Source organism: Neophocaena asiaeorientalis, unplaced genomic scaffold (assembly GCF_003031525.2).
Source record: "Neophocaena asiaeorientalis asiaeorientalis breed wild unplaced genomic scaffold, Neophocaena_asiaeorientalis_V1.1 scaffold318, whole genome shotgun sequence".
In the NCBI taxonomy this organism is placed as follows: Eukaryota; Metazoa; Chordata; class Mammalia; order Artiodactyla; family Phocoenidae; genus Neophocaena; species Neophocaena asiaeorientalis.
Window position 1 is genome coordinate 675,038 of NW_020173761.1, and position 23,195 is coordinate 698,232.

Sequence of the window (23,195 nt, forward strand, 5' to 3'; positions counted from 1 at the left end):
CACAAAATAAAAGAGTAATCATCATAATAACTTATGTTCTTATATCAGTTTATATATAAAGTATTTCCACATATGTTACCTTGTTTGAGAAATTAGGGTTCATCTATATTTCTAGTAGCTGTCTTAGTAATAAAAGAGTGACTGGTAAAAATAATTTTACTATAAATTAAAAGGAATTTTTGTTTCCCACAGAGAAAGACTCAACTCTGAAAGGGACTTCCAAAACACCTACAGTGTTACCTCAACAATCCAAAGTTAAGTTAATGTCTAGTTCTGTTGTGGTTAGACTTGCAGATTTCAATATATATCAGGTATGTTTTATTTCTTAAATCTTCTGATAAACACCTTTAGTATCTCCTGCAAACAACTCTTATAAACCAGTGCCACCATTTTATTTAAAAACATCTTGACTAGTATTGTGAAATGGCTAAAATAGAAGAGAAAATACCAGTTCATTAATTTTCACTTATATGGTTACCCAGAATTAGGCAAACTGTGAGGTTAAGGGCACAGTTTGCCTGACTGCCAAGTCTGCACAAGACTTCTGGCACCAACTGTAGTTTCTGGGGTTTCCCTAAACTACCCTCAGATTTGAGAATTTACTAGAAAAACTCAAAGAACTTGCTGAAATCAGTTATACTCAGAGTCACATTTATTACAAGGCAGGAATACGAATTAGAACCAGCCATAGGAAGAGAGCACAGAGTGGAGTTTCAAAGGCTGCAAATTCAGAATTTCCTTGTCCCTAGGAAACATTAGCCTCCCAGAATGAACATGTAACAATATGTATGAAATATTGCCCATGTAGTTGAACTCAGTCTCTACAGGTGGTCTTAAACACTACTAAGACTATCAAGTGTGGTCAGTCCCATTCTGAGTTATCTTGTGAGCATAAACTATCAGTTGTGGTCTCAGGGGTCTACGATGAATGGGAAATTCCAAGACTTTAGAATTACCTCCCAGGACTTTCCCAGCGGTCCAGTGATTAAGACTCTGCCTTCCATTTCAGGGGGCGTGGGTTTGATCCCTGGTCGGGGAACTAAGATCCCACTTGCCATGCAATGCGGCCAAAAAAAAATTTAAGAAGAAAACATGAAAAAAAAAAAAGAATTACCTCCCAAGAGTAGGGACAAAGGCCAGACCTCTCTTTGTAGGCCAGATTCCTTATTTCACAAAGGTCTTAGTGGAATGAACTAGAATACGATATTTGCTTAATTAACTACTAAGTATTGACTATACTGTGAACATAATTTTATAGCTAAGAACTCTGTCCTATTTATACTAACATTCTTATTCAGGCTATAATCGGTACAACATGGTCTAACATCACAATCCTTGAGACCAACACGGTAAAAATATGACCCTTTTTTTTTTTTTTAAATAAAGGATTTCAAGTATGTATTATCATTTGTGAATTGTGTGTATATTTTGGTAAGTCTGTGTCTTTGAGACTTAGTTTTATCTGGAAAGGTTTCATTTTACTCAGTAGTTTTCAACTAGGACCAGTTTTGCCCTCCAGAGGACATTTGGCAATGTCTGAGGACAATTTTTGTTGTCACAGCTGGAGGGGGTTGCTGCTGACATCTAGTGGGTAGAGATCAGTGTTGCTGCTGAACATTCTACAGTGCACTGGACAGCCCCCATAACAAAGTTATCTGGCCCCAAATATCAATAGTGCCACTTCTGAGATACCCTGATTTAAGAGTTATTTTCTTATTGTGCAATTGCTTCTTTCTTTATGTTCTCTATATAATGCATTATATTTGAATAAATTCATATGGAAATGGGGAAGGGGAATCACCCATAATCCCATATGATTGAGAATGAAATACAATAAAGAAATCCCACATACACGAATACATCAGAACAAAACAAACAAAAGTAACTGGAAGAAAATAAGATAGTATGTTCACCCCAATTTGAATAACTTTTTAACTATTAAAAGAAAAAGGAAAAAAGCTATTGTCTACTATATAAAATAACTTGACACTCTGGAGTTGAAAAGAATTTGTTTCCATGTATGCAGAGAAAAGCTTCTTATTAGACAATGTAAGGAACTGACTTAAATTTATGAAGACTGTACAAATAATCAAAGGTTTGATTAACAATTTATACAAGGGGAAACAAGTAAAACATTGAAGAGTCATTCCACTTCACATGAGAAATATACATGTTTGTTGAATGAATGAAAAAAAATAACCTTGAGATATATCCCTGGGTCTGCTAAACAAGCATAAATAAATGAAACTGATAAAATGCTATTGGTTGAACTTTGGAGAAATTAGTATACAAGTTTTTGATGTGATTATAAATTAGCTGTTTTGGGCAGAGAGTGAAAAATGTGTAACATGAATCTTAAAACTAATAGTCTTTTTGGAAAAATAATTTAAGAGCTTAAACTATTTGACAGGAGCATTTATAGTGTACTGTTATTTTTAAATTAATTTTTATTGTGGTAAAATATACATGACATAACATTTATCATTTTAACCATTTTTAAGTGTACAGTTCATTGGCATTAAGTATATTCACATTGTTGTACAACCATCACCACTGTCTGTCTCTGTAATTTTTCTGTTATTCTAAACTAACATTCTGTATATAATTATTTTTCATAATAATGAATTATGGTAAAGAACTATTATAAAGTACATAGTTGGGAAGCAGTCTAGTCTTGAGGACTTGTATCTGTGTCCTGACTCTGCCACTTAACTTATTTGTATTGTCTTACAGAAATATTCTGTCTGTTATTGTAAGGCTCAAAGTAGTAAGTTTGCAAACAAAATTGTACAGAGTTGACTTTGTAATAAGAATCCAAAGAGGTTATAGTTTTATGAATAAGTTAATTGGTATTATTTTAAAATAATTTAATATGAAATGAAATATATGATAAAGATTACATTGGCAATTAACTAATTAATTATTGGAAGTAGTTTTAAGAGTTTGAAGTATTGTCCATGTTGCATAAATTCTTTGGAAAGGGCTTTGTTTAGTGTTACTTCAATAAAATTAATTATTTTTTCAGGTCTCTACAGCAGAACAATGTCGTTCTTCCCCCAAAAGTATGATTTCTTGCAATAAAAAATCCCTGTATCTTCCACAAGAAATGTCAGCTGTCTATATAGAATTCACAGAATATTACTATCCAGATGGAAAGGATTTTCCAAGTAAGAATTTCCTTTTTTGTTATTGTTTGTCCATTACTTGGGAAGTTGATTTTTTCTTGCTAAAGTTTTCAAGTATTATAGATGTGAAAAAAGAAAAAAGTCCATTGTTCTTTGCCCTTGTAATCATTGTGTTTAGTATATAACTCTAGTATAGCATTTTTACTTACTTATTATTTGTTCATATGTTCTTTTCCCTTACTAGCTTGTAGCATCCTTGATATCAGGAACCATGTAGTATTCATGCTTCATTTTATCCCTGAGGTTTGACTCATTTTTGTTCTTAGTAGCTGTTGTTAAATGAAAGAATGAATGAAAGTTAGGTTATTGTAGAATAAGGTCATTTTTTTTTTCTTTAGTAAAACTTCATTTATATTTCAGCTACATAAAACTCTATTTCATTAAAAAATGAATAGTGAAGTTAGCCTTTTAGTTATAGAGAATTTGGGAGGCTAGGTTTTGATACCCAAATGTGTACCTTGGACAACTTTTGGCACTGTCTTTTGTTAGAAACATTGAATTACATGAATTTTTATTTGTAAGCTACTTTATGATTATACGTTTGTATTCTTTGCTATTGTCTCAGTTCATCTAATTCTTCAAACTAAAATTTACCTTTGTTTATGTGGTACCTTTTTCATTATTTTGGTTGAAAATTATAGTTGAGAAAAAGTGTTTAAACGAAATAGGTTATGTTATTTGAGGAAAAAAAATTTTTTTAAGTAGAACTCCAGATTCTTTGACCTACTTAGCTCGTTTGTTTAATAGTCACTTAATATAGGTTTTTAGTTTCAAAGGGAATTTCTGATGCTCATGCCTTTGTTGTTAAATTAAAAAAAAGATATCCTTTGGAGAAAGAAATTACTTTGGAGAAAGAGATGTCAAACTATTTTATCATTTTAATCCTCATTTGTAATGACCTTTTAGTATCTAATCTCCTCACCATCTTCATGCTTTTCAGTATTCTTTTGTGTATTTCAAATTTGTTTTCTCTTCTACCTCCTTGACTGAAACAGTGAGAAAATTAAGATAGGTTAAGGCATTTGCTCAGCACCTTATGAAGAATAAAATGGCCCAGCTGAAACTCAAGTATAGGTCTTCTAAATCAAAATTCTTCCTACCCTTTCCCCCCAACTATATTTCACCGCCTCCCCAGGTTATTCACAACTATTTACCTATAATTGGATAATCCCATTGTTTCCAACACCCGCCCACCAAATTGTTTTCCTTAAATAATGTCTCATTCATTGAACTAGTAACTTTTCTTCAGACTAAAGCCTATAGTTTCCAGGATTTCAGACTTCTAATCTAGGTTTATTTCTATCAGTTTTGTTAACATGCACCAAGGGAATTATAATCCCATTCTATAATCTATATGATTTTTTCTCATAAAAATATAAAACTCCTTCCCAGCAATTTAAATCTTAGCCACCTAGGAGTGAAATTGGTTGCTTACGTTTAACTGTTTTCAACTTTTTATTATGGAAAATTTCAAACAGATATAAAAGTAAAGAACATAGTATACTGAATCCCTGTGTATAGGGATCCATTTTCAGTTCTCACATTTCGTCTTTCTGTTAAGCAATCCAACTTTAAAAATATATAACCTTAAAAAAAAAATATATATATATATAACCTTTTTTTATAATTGTAAATGTAACATACATTCATTATATTAAAAAAAAAAGAGAAAATGGCCAAAAATTTAAAAAATGCCTGTGAGCCTACAACTTAGAGACAACTTCTACTAACATAAGTGTATCAGTTTGCTACGGCTGCCATAATAAAATACCACAGACTAGGTGGTTTAAACAACAAATTTATTTCCTCACAGTTTTGGAGGCTAGAAGTTCTAGGTCAGAGTGTTGACAGGGTTGTTTCCTCAGAGACCTCTTTCGTTGGCTTGTAGATGGCTGTCTTCTCACATGGTCTTTCCTCTGTGTGTGTCCATTTTTTAAGCTCTTCTTATGGCACCTGTCATATTGGACTAGAGCCCACCCATATTAACTCATTTTTACCATAATTGCCTCTTTAAAAGCCCTATCTCCAAATACAGCTAAGTCTGAGGTATTAGGGGTTAGAACTTCAGCATATCAATTTTGAGGGGATGCATTTCAGACCATAACAATAAGTATAGTGTTGTTAGTTCTGTTTTTAATGTATGCATTTCTTTAACATATTTGATTTACATCCTGTCCTTTTCCCTTAATGATCCCAGTTTCTACAAGTTCATTTTAAATATCTTTAATAGCTATGTACTAATCTATTTCATAAGTAGACCCCTGTTAGAAACTGCAGGTAGATCTTTCTACTGCTTAGTGTAGCAGGTTTCTTCCTCTATCCCAGATATGCAGTCAGGGTTCTTCTATCCTGGACTACATTTGCTCTCTAGTTCTCTCTGTGGCTGCCATCATCACTCAATCTATATTTGAGATTCCCTCCACTTTCTTCCCTTGACATGATCGCTTCAGCAACCCACTTCCTTACTATCCTCAGAGAAAAGCACCTCCACATCCCAATAAGATGTTTCTGTTTATATATATAAATGTAAATATATATATTTAAATTTATTTATTTATTTTTGGCTGCATTGGGTCTTCATTGCTGTGCGCGGGCTTTCTTTAGCGGCTACTCTTTAGATGGGGTTACTCTTTGTTGCAGTGTGAGGGCTTCTTATTGCGTTGGCTTCTCTTGTTGCAGAGCACGGGCTCTAGGTGCGTGGCCTTCAGTAGTTGCGGCACACGGGCTCAGTAGTTGTGGCTCGCCGACTCTAGAGAGCCACCAGGGAAGTCCCAAGAAGGTAAAGTTTTTGAAGGTTGCTTCTTGCTGACTGTAACAATAGGAAAAGAAATCAAAACAATACCTCTTGTTTATACAGTGAGTTTTAGATTAAACTGTATACATTATTTTTTTTTTTTCGGTATGTGGGCCTCTCACTGTTGTGGCCTCTCCCGTTGCGGAGCACAGGCTCTGGACGCGCAGGCTCAGCGGCCATGGCTCACAGGCCCAGCCGCTCCGCAACATGTGGGATCTTCCCGGACCGGGGCATGAACCCGTGTCCCTTGCATCGGCAGGCGGACTCTCAACCACTGCTCCACCAGAGAAGCCTTGCATACTTTTTCTTTAACATCTTTATTGGAGTACAATTGCCTTACAATGGTGTGTTAGTTTCTACTGCATAACAAAGTGAATCAGCTATACATATACATATATCCCTATATCTCCTCCCTCTTGCATCTCCCTCCCACCTTTCCTATCCCACCCCTCTAGGTGGTCACAGAGCACTGAGCTGATCTCCCTGTGCTATGCGGCTGCTTCCCACTAGCAGTCTATTTTACATTTGGTAGTGTATATATGTCCATGCCACTCTCTCACTTCATCCCAGCTTACCCTTCCCCCTCCCTGTGTCCTCAAGTCCATTCTCTACATCTGCATCTTTATTCCTGTCCTGCCCCTAGGTTCTTCAGAATCTTTTTTTTCTTTAGATTCCATATATACGTGTAAGCATATGGTATTTCTTTTTCTCTTTCTGACTTATTTCACTCTGCATGACAGACTCTAGGTCCATCCACCTCACTATAGATAACTCAATTTCATTTCTTTTTATGGCTGAGTAATATTCCATTGTATATATGTGCCACATCTTCTTTAGCCATTCATCTATCGAAGGACCAATCCAAGATAGGTTGCTTCCATGCCCTGACTATTGTAAATAGAGCTGCAGTGAACATTGCGGTACATGACCCTTTTTGAATTATGGTTTTCTCAGGGTATATGCCGAGTAGTGGGATTGCTGGGTCATATGGTAGTTCTAGTTTTAGTTTTTTAAGGAATCTCCATACTGTTCTCCAAAGTGGCTGTATCAATTTACATTCCCACCAGCAGTGCCAGAGGGTTCCCGTTTCTCAACACCCTCTCCAGCATTTATTATTTGTAGATTTTTTGATGATGGCCATTCTGACTGGTGTGAGGTGATACCTCATTGTAGTTTTGATTTCCATTTCTCTAATGATTAGTGATGTTGAACATCCTTTCATGTGTTTGTTTGCAATCTGTATATCTTCTTTAGAGAAATGTCTGTTTAGGTCTTCTGCACATTTTTGAATTGGGCTGTTTGTTTTTTTGATATTGAGCTTCATGAGCTGCTTGTAAATTTTGGAGATTAGTCCTTTGTCTGTTGCTTCATTTACAATTTTCTCTCCCATTCTGAGGGTTGTCTTTTCATCTTGTTTATGTTTTCCTTTGCTCTGCAAAAGCTTTTAAGTTTCATTAGGTCCCATTTGTTTATTTTTGTTTTTATTTCCATTCCTCTAGGAGGTGTGTCAAAAAGGATCTTGCTGTGATTTATGTCATAGAGTGTTCTGCCTATGTTTTCCTCTAAGAGTTTTATAGTGTCTGGCCTTACATTTAGCTCTTTAATCCATTTTGAGTTTATTTTTGGGTATGGTGTTAGGGAGTGTTCTAATTTCATTCTTTTACATGTAGCTGTCCAGTTGTCCCAGCACCACTTAGTGAAGAGGTTGTCTTTTCTCCATTGTATACTCTTGCCTCCTTTATCAAAAATAAGGTGACCATAGGTGTGTGGGTTTATCTCTGGGCTTCCTATCCTGTTCTATTGATCTGTATTTCTGTTTTTGTGCCAGTACTGTCTTGATGATTGTAGCTTTGTAGTATAGTCTGAAGTCAGGGAGCCGGATTCCTCCAGCTCCATTTTTCGTTCTCAAGATTGCTTTGTCTATTCGGGGTCTTTTGTGTTTCCATATAAATTGTGACATTTTTTGTTCTAGTTCTGTGAAAAATGCCCTTGGTAGTTTGATACGGATTGCATTGAATCTGTAGATTGCTTTGGGTAGTAGAGTCATTTTCACAGTGTTGATTCTTCCAATCCAAGAACATGGTATATATCTCCATCTGTTTGTGTCATCTTTAATTTCTTTCATCAGTGTCTTATAGTTGTCTGCATACAGGTCTTTTGTCACCTTAGGTAGTTTTATTCCTAGGTATTTTATTCTTTTTTTTGCCGTGGTAAATGGGAGTGTTTCCTTAATTTCTTTTTCAGTTTTTTCATCATTAGTGTATAGGAATGCAAGAGATTTCTGTGCATTAATTTTGTATCCTGCTACTAACCAAACTCATTGATTAGCTCTAGTAGTTTTCTGGTAGCATCTTTAGGATTCTCTATGTATAGTATCATGTCATCTGCAGACAGTGATAGCTTTACTTCTTCTTTTCTGATTTGGATTCCTTTTATTTCTTTTTCTTCTCTGATTGCTGTGGCTAAAACTTCCAAAACTATATTAAATTGCTTTAGGTGTAAGTTTAGGTTGTTTATTTGAAACATTTCTTATTTCTTGAGTTAGGTTTGTATTGCTATAAACTTCCCTCTTAGAACTGTTTTTGCTGTATGTCATAGGTTTTGGGTTGTCGTGTTTTCATTGTCATTTGTTTCAAGGTATTTTTTGATTTTGTCTTCGATGTCTTCAGTGACCTCTTGGTTATTTAGTAGTGTGTTGTTCAACCTCCATGTGTTTGTATTTTTGCAGATATTTTCTGTAATTAATATCTAGTCTCATAGCGTTGTGGTCAGGAAAGATACTTGATAGGATTTCAATTTTCTTAAATTTATGAAGGCTGGATTTGTGACCCAAGATATGATCTATCCTGGAGAATGTTCCATGAGTGCTTGAGAAGAAAGTGAATTCTGTTGGTTTTGGATGGAATGTCCTATAAATATCAATTAAGTCCATCTCGTTTAATGTATCATTTAAAGCTTGTGTTTCCTTATTTATTTTCATTTTGGATGATCTGTCCATTGGTGAAAGTGGGTTGTTACAGTCCCCTACTATGATTGTGTTACTGTTGATTTCCCCTTTTATGGCTGTTAGCATTTGCCTTATGTTTTGAGGCGCTCCTATGTTGGGTGCATAAATATTTATAATTGTTATATCTTCTTCTTGGATTGATCCCTTGATCATTATGTAGTGTCCTTCTTTGTCTCTTGTAGTAGTCTTTATTTTAAAGTCTATTTTGTCTGACATGAGAATTGCTACTCCAGCTTTCTTTTGATTTCCATTTGCATGGAATATCTTTTTTCATCCCCTCACTTTCAGTCAGTATATGTCCTTAAGTCTGAAGTGGGTCTCTTGTAGACAGCATATATACGGGTCTTGTTTTTGTATCCAGTCAGCCAGTCTATGTCTTTTGTCTGGAGCATTTAATTTATTTACATTTAAGGTAGTTATCTATATGTACCTGTTACCATTTTCTTAATTGATTTGCATTTAAACTGCATATTTTTCCATTAGTGAAGCAATGAATGATGTTCTCTGTCTCTCCAAATGTGTTTGCTATCATCTACATGTAGTATCACTTTAATTTTGTAAATACCATTGCAAAATCTTTTAATCTTAATTTAAGAAGAATAAAACTTGGTTAAAATGCATTTTCTTTTCTCAGGGAAGATTTAAAACTATCAGTTTATTAAAAATCTTTAAAAATTTTTTTTCTCCACAGTTCCATCTCCCAACCTTTATAGCCAGCTGAATGCACTACAGTTTACTGTGGATGAAAGAAGTATTCTATGGTTAAATCAGTTTCTGTTGGATTTGAAACAGAGTCTTAATCAGTTTATGGCTGTGTACAAGTTGAATGACAATTCAAAATCTGATGAGCATGTTGATATTCGAGTTGATGGCTTAATGCTAAAGGTACCATATAAACAAGTGGCTGTGAGAACAAAACCATTTTTACAGAAGAAAAGTTATTTCCAGGATTTAAGATGGGTGCTCAAATATAAGTCACTTCATTGCAATATTAATTTTGATTTTGAAATTTGAATTTTAATTTCAGTTTTCAATTATGGAAGCTTTAAGAGACTGCTTCCCCACCCTTCTCCACCCCTTCTTTCTCTACTTTTCTTCCTTTTCTTTCCCCCTGCTCATCCATTTAGAGGTAAGCAGTAGAAATAAATTTAAATGTCTTTTTTCTTCTACTTCTTACTGGAGCTCATCCATTTGGAGGTAAGCAGTAGAAGTAAATTTAAATATCTTTTTTTTTCCTACTTCTTGCTGGAGCTGATAAAATTTTTTTAAGAAGGGTAAATAACACAGTGACACTTCTAAGTTATATCTGGGTTTTATTTGTTACATTTATTCTGTTATTAATATCCAAAGATATTAGAAAGTTGTGTTTTATTATAGCCAAGTAGTTGATAATCAGAATTCCATGGATATTTAAACTTTAAAGGAAGGAAGCTAAAAAAAAAAAAAAACATATAATGTAGTAAATAGAATAAGATTTGGGCATGGATGAATATTTCAGTTTCTAGCTCTGTTGCTGGTAGCCTAAATTTACATACCCTTAATTTCTTCTCTGTAAAATGAGATTAATAATACTCAACGGTTGCATTGCAGAAATGTTTTAAAGATCGTTTCAAAGACCTTAAAATATTCAATATAAAGAGACACACTTTATAACATTTATAATTATAATTTAAAACACAATTACAGAATGATCTTTACATTTTGTGAATATGGGCAGTTTGAGTTTTAAAACCAGTCAGTTTGAACTCTTTGTTGTGAATATTTTGAGGACTGGGCTTAATTATCTGTAGAAAATAATTTTACTAAATCGTTTGACCTATACTCCTGAGTTTATTTTATTAATAGTTTTATCCCAGAAAAGTGATTCTAATGACAGTTATCCAGTCATTCCTTTTACTTATCTAGTCATCCTCCAAATTGCTTGCATTTAAAATATCGTAACAAAAAATTATCTTTTCCAAACTTTGTGCTTTCTTATTTACTCAGGGGGTATATATACTCAGGGCATAGTAAGCATTTAATAATTGATTCAATTCAGTTTTGTTCCTTTTATTTTGTGATATATTGTCTACAAATATGTATATGTATGTTATGTACTTTATTCATTATTTATTGGTCTTTTTCCTTTGGTTCTTTTCTTAGTTGTTAATCATTTAAGCCTTTTTCATTTGGTTTAATAAGATTTGGGAGGGAGAGTATTTTATGTCAAGATAGAAAATTAGTGTTTTGGGGCAAAATGTCAAAAAGAATTCCTGAACCAAGTCATGCTCTTGATTATTTTATCTTCAAGATATATGGATTTGTAAGTCAGACTAGATTAATGTTTTTTCTCTTCTAGTTTGTCATTCCTTCTGAAATGAAATCTGAATGTCATCAAGATCAACCACATGCAATTTCTATTCAGAGTTCAGAAATGATTGCTACAAATACAAGATACTGTTCAAACTGTCGACATTCTGATTTAGAAGCTTTGTTTCAAGACTTCAAAGATTGTGATTTTTTCAGTAAAACATATACCAGTTTCCCCAAATCTGGTGACAATTTTAATCTTCTGCATCCAATCTTCCAGAGACATGCTCATGAACAAGATACCAAACTGCATGAAGTTTATAAAGGAAATGTTACTCCTAAGTTGAATAAATACACTCTTAAAACTTCTGCTGCCACAGATGTTTGGGCTGTGTACTTTTCTCAATTTTGGATAGATTATGAAGGGATGAAAAGTGGAAAAGGACGACCAATAAATTTTGTAGATTCTTTCCCTCTTTCCATCTGGATTTGTCAACCAAAAAGGTATGCACTGTCACAAAAATTGCTGCAGACTTGTAATCAGATATCTCTAAATACCTCACAAAGTGAGTCTAGTGATCTGACTGGCCGATGGAAGCGGAAAAAGCTCTTGAAGGAGTATTATAGTACAGAGTCTGATCCCTTGACAAATGGTAGTCAGAAACCTTCAGATACATTTTTAAGATTTTCCTCTTCATCATCAGATGCAGATATTCATGTCCTGGTTCACATTCATAAACATGTCAGTATGCAGATCAATCACTACCAGTATCTGCTCCTGCTTTTCCTCCATGAGTCACTTATTTTGCTTTCAGAGAATTTAAGGAAAGATGTAGAAGCTGTGACTGGCAATCCAGCTAGTCAGACATCCATTTGTATTGGAATTTTACTTAAAAGTGCGGAAGTGGCTCTTTTGCTTCATCCAGTAGATAAAGCAAATAGTCTTAAGTCTCCTGTTTCTGAAAGTGTGAGTCCAGTGGTTCCTGATTATTTGCCTACAGAAAGTGGAGAATTTTTGTCTTCAAAAAGAAAACAAGTTAATAGTGGTATAAAACAAATTAGAAGTGTAACTGTTAATCACATGTCAGACAACAGATCTATGAGTATTGACCTTAGCCATGTCCCTTTGAAGGATTCTTTGCTTTTTAAATCAGCTAGTGATACAAATCTGCAGAAAGGTATTTCTTTTCTGGATTATTTATCAGATAAAAATTTAGGGAAAATAAGCGAAGATGAAAGTAGTGGAATTGTTTGCAAAAGTGGCTCAGGAGAAATTGGATCAGAAACAAGTGGCAAAAAGGATTCGTCTTATACAGATTCAAATAGTGTCTTAAACTACAGAGAAGACTCAAGTATCCTGTCATTTGATAATGGTGGTAATCAGAACATACTTTCAAATAGTTTAACTAGTAAAGGAAATGAAACCATAGAGTCAATCTTTAAAGCTGAAGATTTGCTTCCAGAAACAGTTTCACTCTCTGAGAACATGGAAATCAGTAAAGAAGAAGCACCCACAGTCAGAACACTTACATCACAGTCATCTTTAAGGTAACAACTGACTGTTAGAATTTGGGGTGGGGGGTTTGTTTTATTTGTATGTGTGTGTGTGTTTTATTTGTGTGTGTGTGTGTATTTGTGTGTGTGTGTGTGCGTGCGTGCACATGCATGTGCATGTACTTATGAGTATATTTTGGCTTTGGACAGAAAACCATGATAAATATGGCATTGTTAGAGTTAACACATGGAAGAGTAGGGTTTTCAAAATATGAAAATACTTTAAGCTTATATAATTTTAAAAATTGTGTATACTATATAAATATATATTTATTTTGTTTGAAGTATTCTTTAGAAAGAATTCTTTTCCTTTTATGTGATGATTTTCTGATAATTTTGTTTGTTAACAGTAGAAAGCCTAAGGAACGTTGCCCACCCAACATGGCTCCGCTCTCTGTTTCTTACAAGAACATGAGAAGAAGCCCCTCACAAACCTCACTGGATACCATTTCACTTGACAGCATGATATTGGAAGAACAGTTGTTAGAAAGTGATGGAAGTGATAGTCATATATTTTTGGAAAAAGGTAAAGCAATACAGTTTAAGAATTCATATTATATATACACAAATCTTAGAAGTAGTATTTAAGTTTTTAAATTTATATTCAGTAATCAATCACAGCCCAAAAAGACTTATTTATTTACACACACATACATGCACAATACAAAGAGCATTGTACCTAACTTTCTAATGGTTGTTTCATTGCTTCTTTTGACCAGATACTCCTTCCTTTTTATGGACAACATCCAGCAATTATTTATATACAGTCATTTAGATCATAAAGCAGACAACATTAATTCTACTAGCCTCTATCACAGGGACTCCTATATCTGGAATTTTGATTAGGTAGGCTTAATTTGCATGATGAATTCTCAACTATGTGGTCCTATGACTGGAATTTTTCCAGACTGGATCTGTTGATTCCCATAACCAGAATTCTCTTTCATGCGTGATAGTGTATGATGGAACTACATGATTCCCCTATTTTATTCAGAAGCAACTAATGCCCTAGTACAGACCACCAGGAATGACTTAGTATTAGGTGCATCCCCATCACTAAGGCATTGGGGACTTTGTGAACAGGAACAAAACCATGGACCATAGCCAGAGAATAGTTGCCACAGACCCTAAAGCATAAGAGACCAGAGGCAAATGTGAATTACTTTGTATATGAAGAGTAATAAACCTATTGATGTAGTTGAAAACAGCTTAGGAAAGGAAAGGCTCATAGCTTTAGAAACTGAAGCTTAGAGAAATGAATATACAGTCAGGAAGTAATGGAGGCAGATTTGGAACTCAGCTAGTCTGACTCAGGAACCTCAGTTTTTAACCAACCAGTATGCTATGCTAGTACCCCAGACTTGGGAAATGATTACTATATGTAAACTAAAAGCCTTAACCCAACACTTTTATAGGCAATTCATAGCAAACCCCTTTCCAGCATACTTTACCAGTTAAATGTAGACAAGTTACTGGTATGGGTCAAAAAATCTATTCTAGATTCACAGATAGCTCTATTGCCTACTTCCCTTGCCCCCTTATGGCTTAAAATTCTACTTTAATAGAGGATTTCTGTTTTGTGATCAAATGATGCTTCAAAAACAGTTCCTGTAGAAAATATCTCTACTTACTCGTAAAAAGCATCAGTGATTTTCTTCTTATTTCTGAAAATTAAATAGTTAATAAAAGTGACTACCACTCAATGTGGAGAACTTGGAAAATATAAACAACTACAGTTTGGAAAATAAAATAACCCAAAAGTCCCACAATCTAGAGATATCGATTATAATTTATCTTATAAATGTATATATATATATGTATGTATTCACATATATGTATATTTGGTATTACATCACATATATGGTTTTTCAACCTGCTTTTTATCACTTGTCTATATTAACTTGTCATAAGAATGTACCCTCACCTTTTAATTGTTTCCCTGATACTGGATGTTTAGATTGTTTATAGTTTTTTCACAGCTATAAAATGCTATAATTATATCATTGTTCATAAATTTTTGTCTTCATTTCTAATAACTGTCTTAGAATAGATTCCAGCAGTAGGCTGTTTTTAGGTTCTTGAAAAATACAAGGGCATTAATTTTGTGTGTAACACTTAGACGATATGTGACTGTACATTCATTATTCTCCTGAACTGTAATAATTTTCTGTCAAAGGAATTGATTTTCATTGGGAAAAGACTTGTTTTTTCTGAGTTCTCTTTTGTTTTGTTTTAATTTTACAAAAAATATATGAATACTTTCTCTTTAAAAAAAAATCAGATGTCATGGGGCTATCTAGAATATCACTTTAATACCACCCTTACTCTGCCCTGATACCATTCCCCATTCCGGAAGTAACTACCATTGACTTTTGGTATATATTGACATAATTCCAGACCTTTTTCTGTGTGTTTTTATATACATGTACGTTTATACATATGCACACTAATGCACACATATGCATACACATACACATACACATACATAGGTATATTGTGAGTACATATTTTTGAATATACATGCATATTTATAAACAAACAAATGTGTAGCTCGAGTACCGCTCCACCACAGGCTTCTAACTAGTCTCCCCAATTCTCTTCTTGTCAATTTCTTGTTCATACTTCATTCCACTGGCAGAATATTCTTTTAAAAATGTATATACTATCATGTCAATTTCCATTTTAGTCCTGATAACTTCTAACAACTATAAGGCTATTAAGTTTAAAAAACTTAACATTACTGACAGTTGCTCCATGTGATATGGCCCCAGCTTACCTTTTCTGCTGTTTTCCCACGTGCTTACTACACTTTAATTATACTATAGTATATTTGTCTTTCTGTTAATCTCTTCACTATGACAAACTTCTTTAGCCTTTGTACCTGTGCCTAGAGTGTTCTTTTTTCTTTCTGTTTACTTTAGCTTAAATATTATTTTATCTGTGAAATCTTAACCTCTGGCAATGTTAGGAATTCCTGTGAAATGGGAGTTTATTATCTCCTCATACCACGATTGTGTTTATGCATTTTCCCTGGCCCTAAAAATCATTTTATTCACCCATTCAATAAATAATTTATTGAGCACCTACTGTTTTGTCAGGCACTGGGTTAGAACCTAATTATATAGTAGTAAATATAATAATAAAAAATTATTACAAAGAAAGACAAATACTATATGATGTCACTCATATGTGAGATATATTTTTTAAAAAACCCAAATGAAAACAGAACAAAAACAAGCTTATAGATACAGAAAACAGATTGGTGGTTACCAGAGGGTAAGGGAGTAGGGGAATGGTCAGAATGGATGAAGGGGATCAATTGTATGGTTATGGATGGTAAACTAGACTTTCGGTGGTGATCACTTTGTAGTGTATACAGATAACAAATTATAATGTACATCTGAAAAGAAAGAAATTTTTAACCAGCTACTTGCAAGCTGCATTCAGCAGACTGTTCTTTCAGTGAATGGAAGTGATACTCATTCTATAATGCATGCACTGAAGTGTTATGAAGACATAACAGAGATGTTTCTAACAACAACAACAGCAACAAAGTAAAGCTTTGTAAAATACTATCGCTTAAGCAAAAGGATAGTATTTTTTTAAAGTATTGATGTGTTATGGACACAAAAATTTTTTTAAATTGCCTTTTACCACAGACAGTTTGAGAAATATTGAAATATAGCATGTTGAGAAATTAAGGCAGGTCGATAAGGATGGAGAACAATCACATTGACAGTAGTAGCATTAACTTCATGTAGATGAAGAACCGTAGGATACTGAAAAGGGAAATGAAGTGGTCAGACTGGGACCACTGAATGTTGGGTAGAATAGAGGAGGCAAAGCTGGCTGACCAGGAACCTGCTAGTAACGCCAGCACCACACCTGCAATGGGAAGAACACAGATTGTGGTCGGCTGTGGTAGATTTCTTTTCATACTGTCTAAGTTTAGGGTTTAGTATCTCTAATGTTTTATTGTGGAAAGTTATTTCTTATTATTTGCTAACTAACCACAGTTTAGTTTTTCTTTGCTTATTGTCTTTTAAACATGGCTGTGCTTGAGAAAGTGTTGAAGAAATAATGTTTTGGTTAGATAAATGTAACATTGTTGGACCATGTGTAAACTGATTTTAATTTAGTAGTTTATTTCTGTATTATTTCAGGTATTAAAAAGAACTCAACTACAAATTACCAGAGCCCAGCAGATCGGGCAAATGCCAGTGAAAACCTACAGAATTATAGTGAAACCTCTCCAGATGCCATCAGTACAAATTCAGAGGGTGCTCAAGAAAATCATGATGACCTGGTAATCTTTTGAGACATTCTATGAAGAGAAATGCCACCAACTTTATCTCATATTCAATATGTACACATTTAAAGACATTAATATGTAAAAAGAATTGACTTAGATTGTGGGTGATTTACTTTGCTCTTTCTACTCTTGAAAGTTTTCCTTTGGTCTTACTGAATCATTTTTTTCTGAATTTCACTTTTGTAAATTTTTTTTTTTTTGTATTGAGGGAAGGTTCTTTGTTTCTTTTTTCAATTCTTTATATTTTGATCTTAGTTCAATTTAAATACACTTTGAGAAAGTTTGATAGTAGAGATGATGGTCAGTCCTTACGAGGGGCTGTCTACAAAAGAAATGTTACTGGTTTATTTTAAGCCATCTTCACCCAGTGAAATATTCTTATGGATGACTTAGAAAATAAGTTCAGCATTTAGTGAAAATAACTTCACACAGAAATGTCATATAATTAATCTTTGTGACCTAAAAATAGTCTCTTGACTAAGTAGGAAGAAAGGAAGTAGAAGTTTATCACTGTAGTGCAATAACTGCTTTCTGTTGATGACAAATATATTTTTGGTTTATTAAGTCACAGTTGTATTTTTAGAGGTTATAGTAGTTTCCTGTGTTATTTCCTAAATTTTGTTTTAAATTATTTGGTATACTAATATTATTTATGCAATCCTTATTAGATGTCAGTTGTGGTGTTTAAAATTATTGGTGTTAATGGAGAAATTGACATCCGAGGGGAAGATATGGAAATCTGTCTTCAAGTAGACCAAGTGACACCAGATCAGTTAGGCAATATCAGTCTACGACATTACCTTTCTAATCGTCCAGTAGGTAAGACTTTAACATGATTTAAACTTTTTTTTTTAATTTAATTTTTTAAAATTAATTAATTAATTTTTGGCTGAGTTGAGTCTTTGTTGCTGTGCGGGGACTTTCTCTAGATGTGGCGAGAGGGGGCTGCTCTTTGTTGCGGTGCGCGGGCTTCTCGTTGCGGTGGCTTCTCGTTGTGGAGCACGGGCTTTAGGCATGCGGGCTTCAGTCGTTGTGGCTTATAGGCTCAGTAGTGGAGCACGGACTTAGTTGCTCCGCGGCATGTGGGATCTTCCTGGACCAGGGCTTGAACCCATGTCCCCTGCATTGGCAGGTGGATTCCTAAGCACTGTGCCACCAAGAAAGCCTAAACTTGTTTTGTTTTTACCCATATGATTTATCAGCAATTCTGTCTTTGATATAAATGCATTCACAGAAAATGACATTTATTTATAATAATGCAAGAGATTTGTTCTTTTAGATTACCATATTTCAATAAAGTACTTTAAGTTATTAGAAACATAACCTGTTGAAGAAGTACTTCCTCATTTCTCTTTGTTTCTGCTGTTAAGTTTCATCTTTTACTTTTTCAATTGTCTCATTCTTTGAGATGATAGGTCTGAGAAAACTAAAATCTTTTCTGTATTAAAAGAGTGATAGGGGCTTCTCTGGTGGCACCGTGGTTGGGAGTCCGCCTGCCGACGCAGGGGACACGGGTTCGTGCCCTGGTCCGGGAATATCCCACATACCATGGAGCAGCTGGGCCCGTGAGCCATGGCCGCTGAGCCTGCGCGTCCGGAGCCTGTGCTCCGCAACAGAAGAGGCCACAGCAGTGAGAGGCCCGCATACCGCAAAAAAAAAAAAAAAAAAAAAAAAAAAAGGGAAAAAAAAAAAAAAAAAAAAAAAAAAAAGAGTGATAAAGTAATCCTAAAAGGTCAAAGTTAGTTCTACACTAGAATAAGTGTCAATTTTTGTATTCCATTATCCTGCTTATAAGCAAACATTTTCTGAGTCTGGCATGTTACTTGATATTTGGTAAAATCACATATCCTGTTCTTGTGGTTTTTCATTCTAAGATCAACACATTCACTTAGACATAGAGGGATATAAGCAACAAAATACACAGTGTATGATGAGGAACACCACATTAAACCATCCCTTTCTCAAACTTTATGTGGAATTATCACCTACGGTTTTCAGTTATTTAAAGAAATGAATTTATTAAAATAGTTATACTAAGAAATTTAAACGACAATATTCTTTTGAAAAGTCACTGAGCTGCAATATTTTTCTTTGCTATATACACAGAATGCTATATCTGATATATAACATGTTGAAATACATATAGTCCTGCATGATATCAAATAAGTATGCTATCACCTCACATCCTGGGAATTGCAAGTAATTTGTCTATAAACCAGCATCATAGAAAAGAATTGGCTCCTGGCTTTTTTCTGTGTGTAGGCCTTGCAGTTTACAATGTATCTCCTAAAAAAAAATTCAAGAATTTCATATTAGCAAGTGTAAATCCCAATAGCATACAAAATGGAGGAAGATAAGTATATAGTTGGAAAGGTTTTGTAGTCAATGAAAAATCAACAAAAAAAGATTGAACATAAAATTTCAAAAGCTAGACCCTATGCTATACCCAACACAAACACTTTTTTGCACAGTTTTTTACTCCTTTTTATAGCCCACTTATTACCATGGCCCACTTATTACTTTGTTTCATGTTGTTCCTGACTGCAGAAATCATTTTGAAATGCCTTATATGTATGGGTTATACAGTCAGTGCTGTCTAATACCTTATTTTTTCACAGCTGTCTTGGTTGTTTAAAAATAAACAAAATAACAAGAAAGAAAGGAAAGGAAAGGGAAAGGGAATAAAGGGAAAAGGAGAAAAAAATAGCTTGAACATTTAAAACATTAATAAGCCATATGAACAAAGATTGTATTTGATCTACAGTTTATATACACTGTCACTCTGACATGAACAGTTAAAATTGCAAAGTTGGGGCTTCCCTGGTGGCGCAGTGGTGGAGAGTCCGCCTGACGATGCAGGGGCCGCAGGTTCGTGCCCCGGTCCGGGAGTATCCCACATGCCGCGGAGCGGCTGGGCCCGTGAGCCATGGCCGCTGAGCCTGAGCGTCTGCTCCGCAACGGGAGAGGCCACAGCAGTAGAGGCCCGCGTACCACAAAAAAAAGAAAAAAAATTGCAAAGTTGTTTTGCTTTTGTTTGTTTTTGTTTTTCTATAATGGGTGGACTTTGGATTCCTTTAATAGGAAGACCTTAATGTAAGTTTCATGGCATAAAAGGTAATAAGCAGGAGTGATTTTTGACTTAACGAGAATTTTGTTTTGTTTTACCCCTGTTCTAAATACTCTTTTTCGTTTGAAATTACTTATGGCTCTCAGCTCCCTGGAGTGAGTAGTGTGTATGTGTGTCTGTGTGTATGTTTGTGTGTAGGTAGACTTATATAGATATACAGATAGATAAAAGGCAAAATAAAATCACATTTACCAAGTTGTTTGTTTTCAGTTGCTCTTACTGTTAAGTAGACAAGTTAGTTAACTCTTGTTTTTCTTGGTACAGGAAAAAACACTAACCATGATCAGTTTGTGACCATTTCTTTTACCTTCTATTTAAAAAAATTAAAATATCTAGTTCTTAATTGTTAAAAGAATTCTTTGGGAGTCTTTTTTTTTTGGCAGCTAAGTCCCACGTGGACCACCAGGGAATTCCCTAGGAGTATTTTTAATCTTTTCTAGTATCTATACCATTTATTTATTTTGAATTGTTAATAAATAGTGCTAACATTAATTAAATATCAATTTTTATCTGAAACAAAAGTTTTAAAAACAACTCTCCACTTTATGTTGCATGTAGAGATCTATCCGTGCTGCATAAATATAAGTATATTTAATTTCTTGCACCTTTCTCCCCTTCATAAATATATATACATTTCACTTCTGTAAGACTAGAGTATTCACACGCATACTGAGGAAAATTAAACATCTTTCCATCAGGAATTTGATAAATGGAGTCTTCTTATGAGGGCCCATGGGACAGATAACTTGGACCCTCAATAACTGAAGCAGCTTCACCTTTCCAGAAGTTTGTTTTTAACTCACAGATTCTATGAATTGTGTGTGAAACTGATCGTATATTTCTTTTTGCTGCTAGGAAGTTATTTTTGGTGTACCTTTGGCACAGAAATTTAAATAATGTGTTTTAAGTTAATAATCTTACTACTTGTCTTTACTTTTCCATTCCCTACTTATTTTTTTTTCTTTATTTTTTACATCTTTATTGGAGTATAATTGCTTTACAATGGTGTGTTAGTTTCTGCCTTACAACAAAGTGAATCAGTTATACATATGTTCCTATATCTCTTCCCTCTTCCTCTCCCTCCCTCCCACCCTCCCTATCCCACCCCTCTAGGTCCTCACAAAGCACCGAGCTGATCTCTCTGTGCTATGCGGCTGCTTCCCACTAGCTATCTATTTTACGTTTGGTAGTGTATACATGTCCATGCCACTCTCTCACTTTGTCACAGCTTACCCTTCCCCCTCCCCGTGTCTTCAATTCTCCAGTACGTCTGTGCCTTTATTCCTGTCTTACCCCTAGGTTCTTCATGACATTTATTTTTTCTTAAATTCCATATATATGTGTTAGCATACGGTATTTGTCTTTCTCTTTCTGACTTACTTCACTCTGTATGACAGACTCTAGGTCCATCCACCTCATTACAAATAGCTCAGTTTCGTTTCGTTTTATGGCTGAGTAATATTCCATTGTATATATGAGTCACATTTTGTTTATCCATTCATCTGATGATGGACACATAGATTGTTTCCATCTCCTGGCTATTGTAAATAGAGCTGCAGTGAACATTTTGGTACATCACTCTTTTTGAATTATGGTTTTCTCAGGGTATATGCCCAGTAGTGGGATTGCTGGGTCATATGGTACTTCTATTTGTAGTTTTTTAAGGAACCTCCATACTGTTCTCCATAGTGGCTGTACCAATTCACATTGCCACCAGCAGTGCAAGAGTGTTCCCTTTTCTGCACACCCTCTCCAGCATTTATTGTTTCTAGAATTTTTTGATGATGGCCATTCTGACTGCTGTGAGATCATATCTCATTGTAGTTTTGATTTGGATTTCTCTAATGATTAATGATGTTGAGCATTCTTTCATGTGTTTGTTGGCAGTCTGTATATCTTTGGAGAAATGTCTATTTAGGTCTTCTGCCCATTTTTGGATTCGGTTGTTTGTTTTTTTGTTATTGAGCTGCATGAGCTGCTTCTTGTAAATTTTGGAGATTAATCCTTTGTCAGTTGCTTCATTTGCAAATATTTTCTCCATTCTGAGGGTTGTCTTTTGGTCTTGTTTATGGTTTCCCCTGCTGTACAAAAGCTTTGCAGTTTCATTAGGTCCCATTTGTTTATTTTTCTTTTTATTTCCATTTCTCTAGGAGGTATGTCACAAAGGATCTTGCTGTGATTTATGTCATAGAGTGTTCTGCCTATGTTTTCCTCTAAGAGTTTGATAGTTTCTGGCCTTACATTTAGGTCTTTAATCCATTTTGAGCTTAGTTTTGTGTATGGTGTCAGGGAGTGATCTAATTTCATACATTTAAATGTACCTGTCCAGTTTTCCCAGCACCACTTATTGAAGAGGCTGTCCTTTCTCCACTGTACATTCCTGCCTCCTTTATCAAAGATAAGGTGACCATATGTGTGTGGGTTTATCTCTGGGCTTTCTATCTTGTTCTATGGATCTATATTTCTGTTTTTGTACCAGTACCATATTATCTTGATTACTGTAGCTTTGTAGTATAGTCTGAAGTCAGGGAGCCAGATACCTCCAGCTCGGTTTTTCGTTCTCAGGATTTCTTTGGCTGTTCGGGGTCTTTTGTGTTTCCATACAAATTGTGAAATTTTTTGTTCTAGTTCTTTGAAAAATGCCAGTGGTAGTTTCATAGGGATTGCATAGAATCTGTAGATTGCTTTGGGTAGTAGAGTCATTTTCACAATGTTGATTCTTCCAATCCAAGAACATGGTATATCTCTCCATCTATTTGTATCATCCTTAATTTCTTTCATCAGTGTCTTATAATTTTCTGCATACAGGTCTTTTGTCTCCTTAGGTAGGTTTATTCCTAGATATTGTATTCTTTTTGTTGCAATGGTAAATGGGAATGTATTCTTGATTTCACTTTCAGATTATTCATCAGTAGTGTATAGGAATG

The 23,195-nt window shown here is 34.6% G+C and overlaps 1 protein-coding gene across 8 annotated transcripts in view; it reads left to right on the forward strand.

Moving 5' to 3' along the window:
* BLTP3B (bridge-like lipid transfer protein family member 3B) overlaps window positions 1–23,195 on the forward strand; it is a 96,185-nt gene that overhangs the window by 58,100 nt on the left and 14,890 nt on the right. For 5 of the 8 annotated variants that reach the window (XM_024751311.1, XM_024751316.1, XM_024751315.1 and 2 more), the window contains 7 exons: window positions 193–311; window positions 3,026–3,167; window positions 9,678–9,871; window positions 11,325–12,823; window positions 13,180–13,355; window positions 16,993–17,135; window positions 17,810–17,960. In XM_024751311.1, the coding sequence (XP_024607079.1) occupies window positions 193–311; window positions 3,026–3,167; window positions 9,678–9,871; window positions 11,325–12,823; window positions 13,180–13,355; window positions 16,993–17,135; window positions 17,810–17,960 (2,424 nt within the window). Of the gene's footprint in view, window positions 1–192; window positions 312–3,025; window positions 3,168–9,677; window positions 9,872–11,324; window positions 12,824–13,179; window positions 13,356–16,992; window positions 17,136–17,809; window positions 17,961–23,195 lie in introns of those variants that run through there. The other 3 variants (XM_024751313.1, XR_003003963.1, XR_003003964.1) reach the window with 3 other exon arrangements.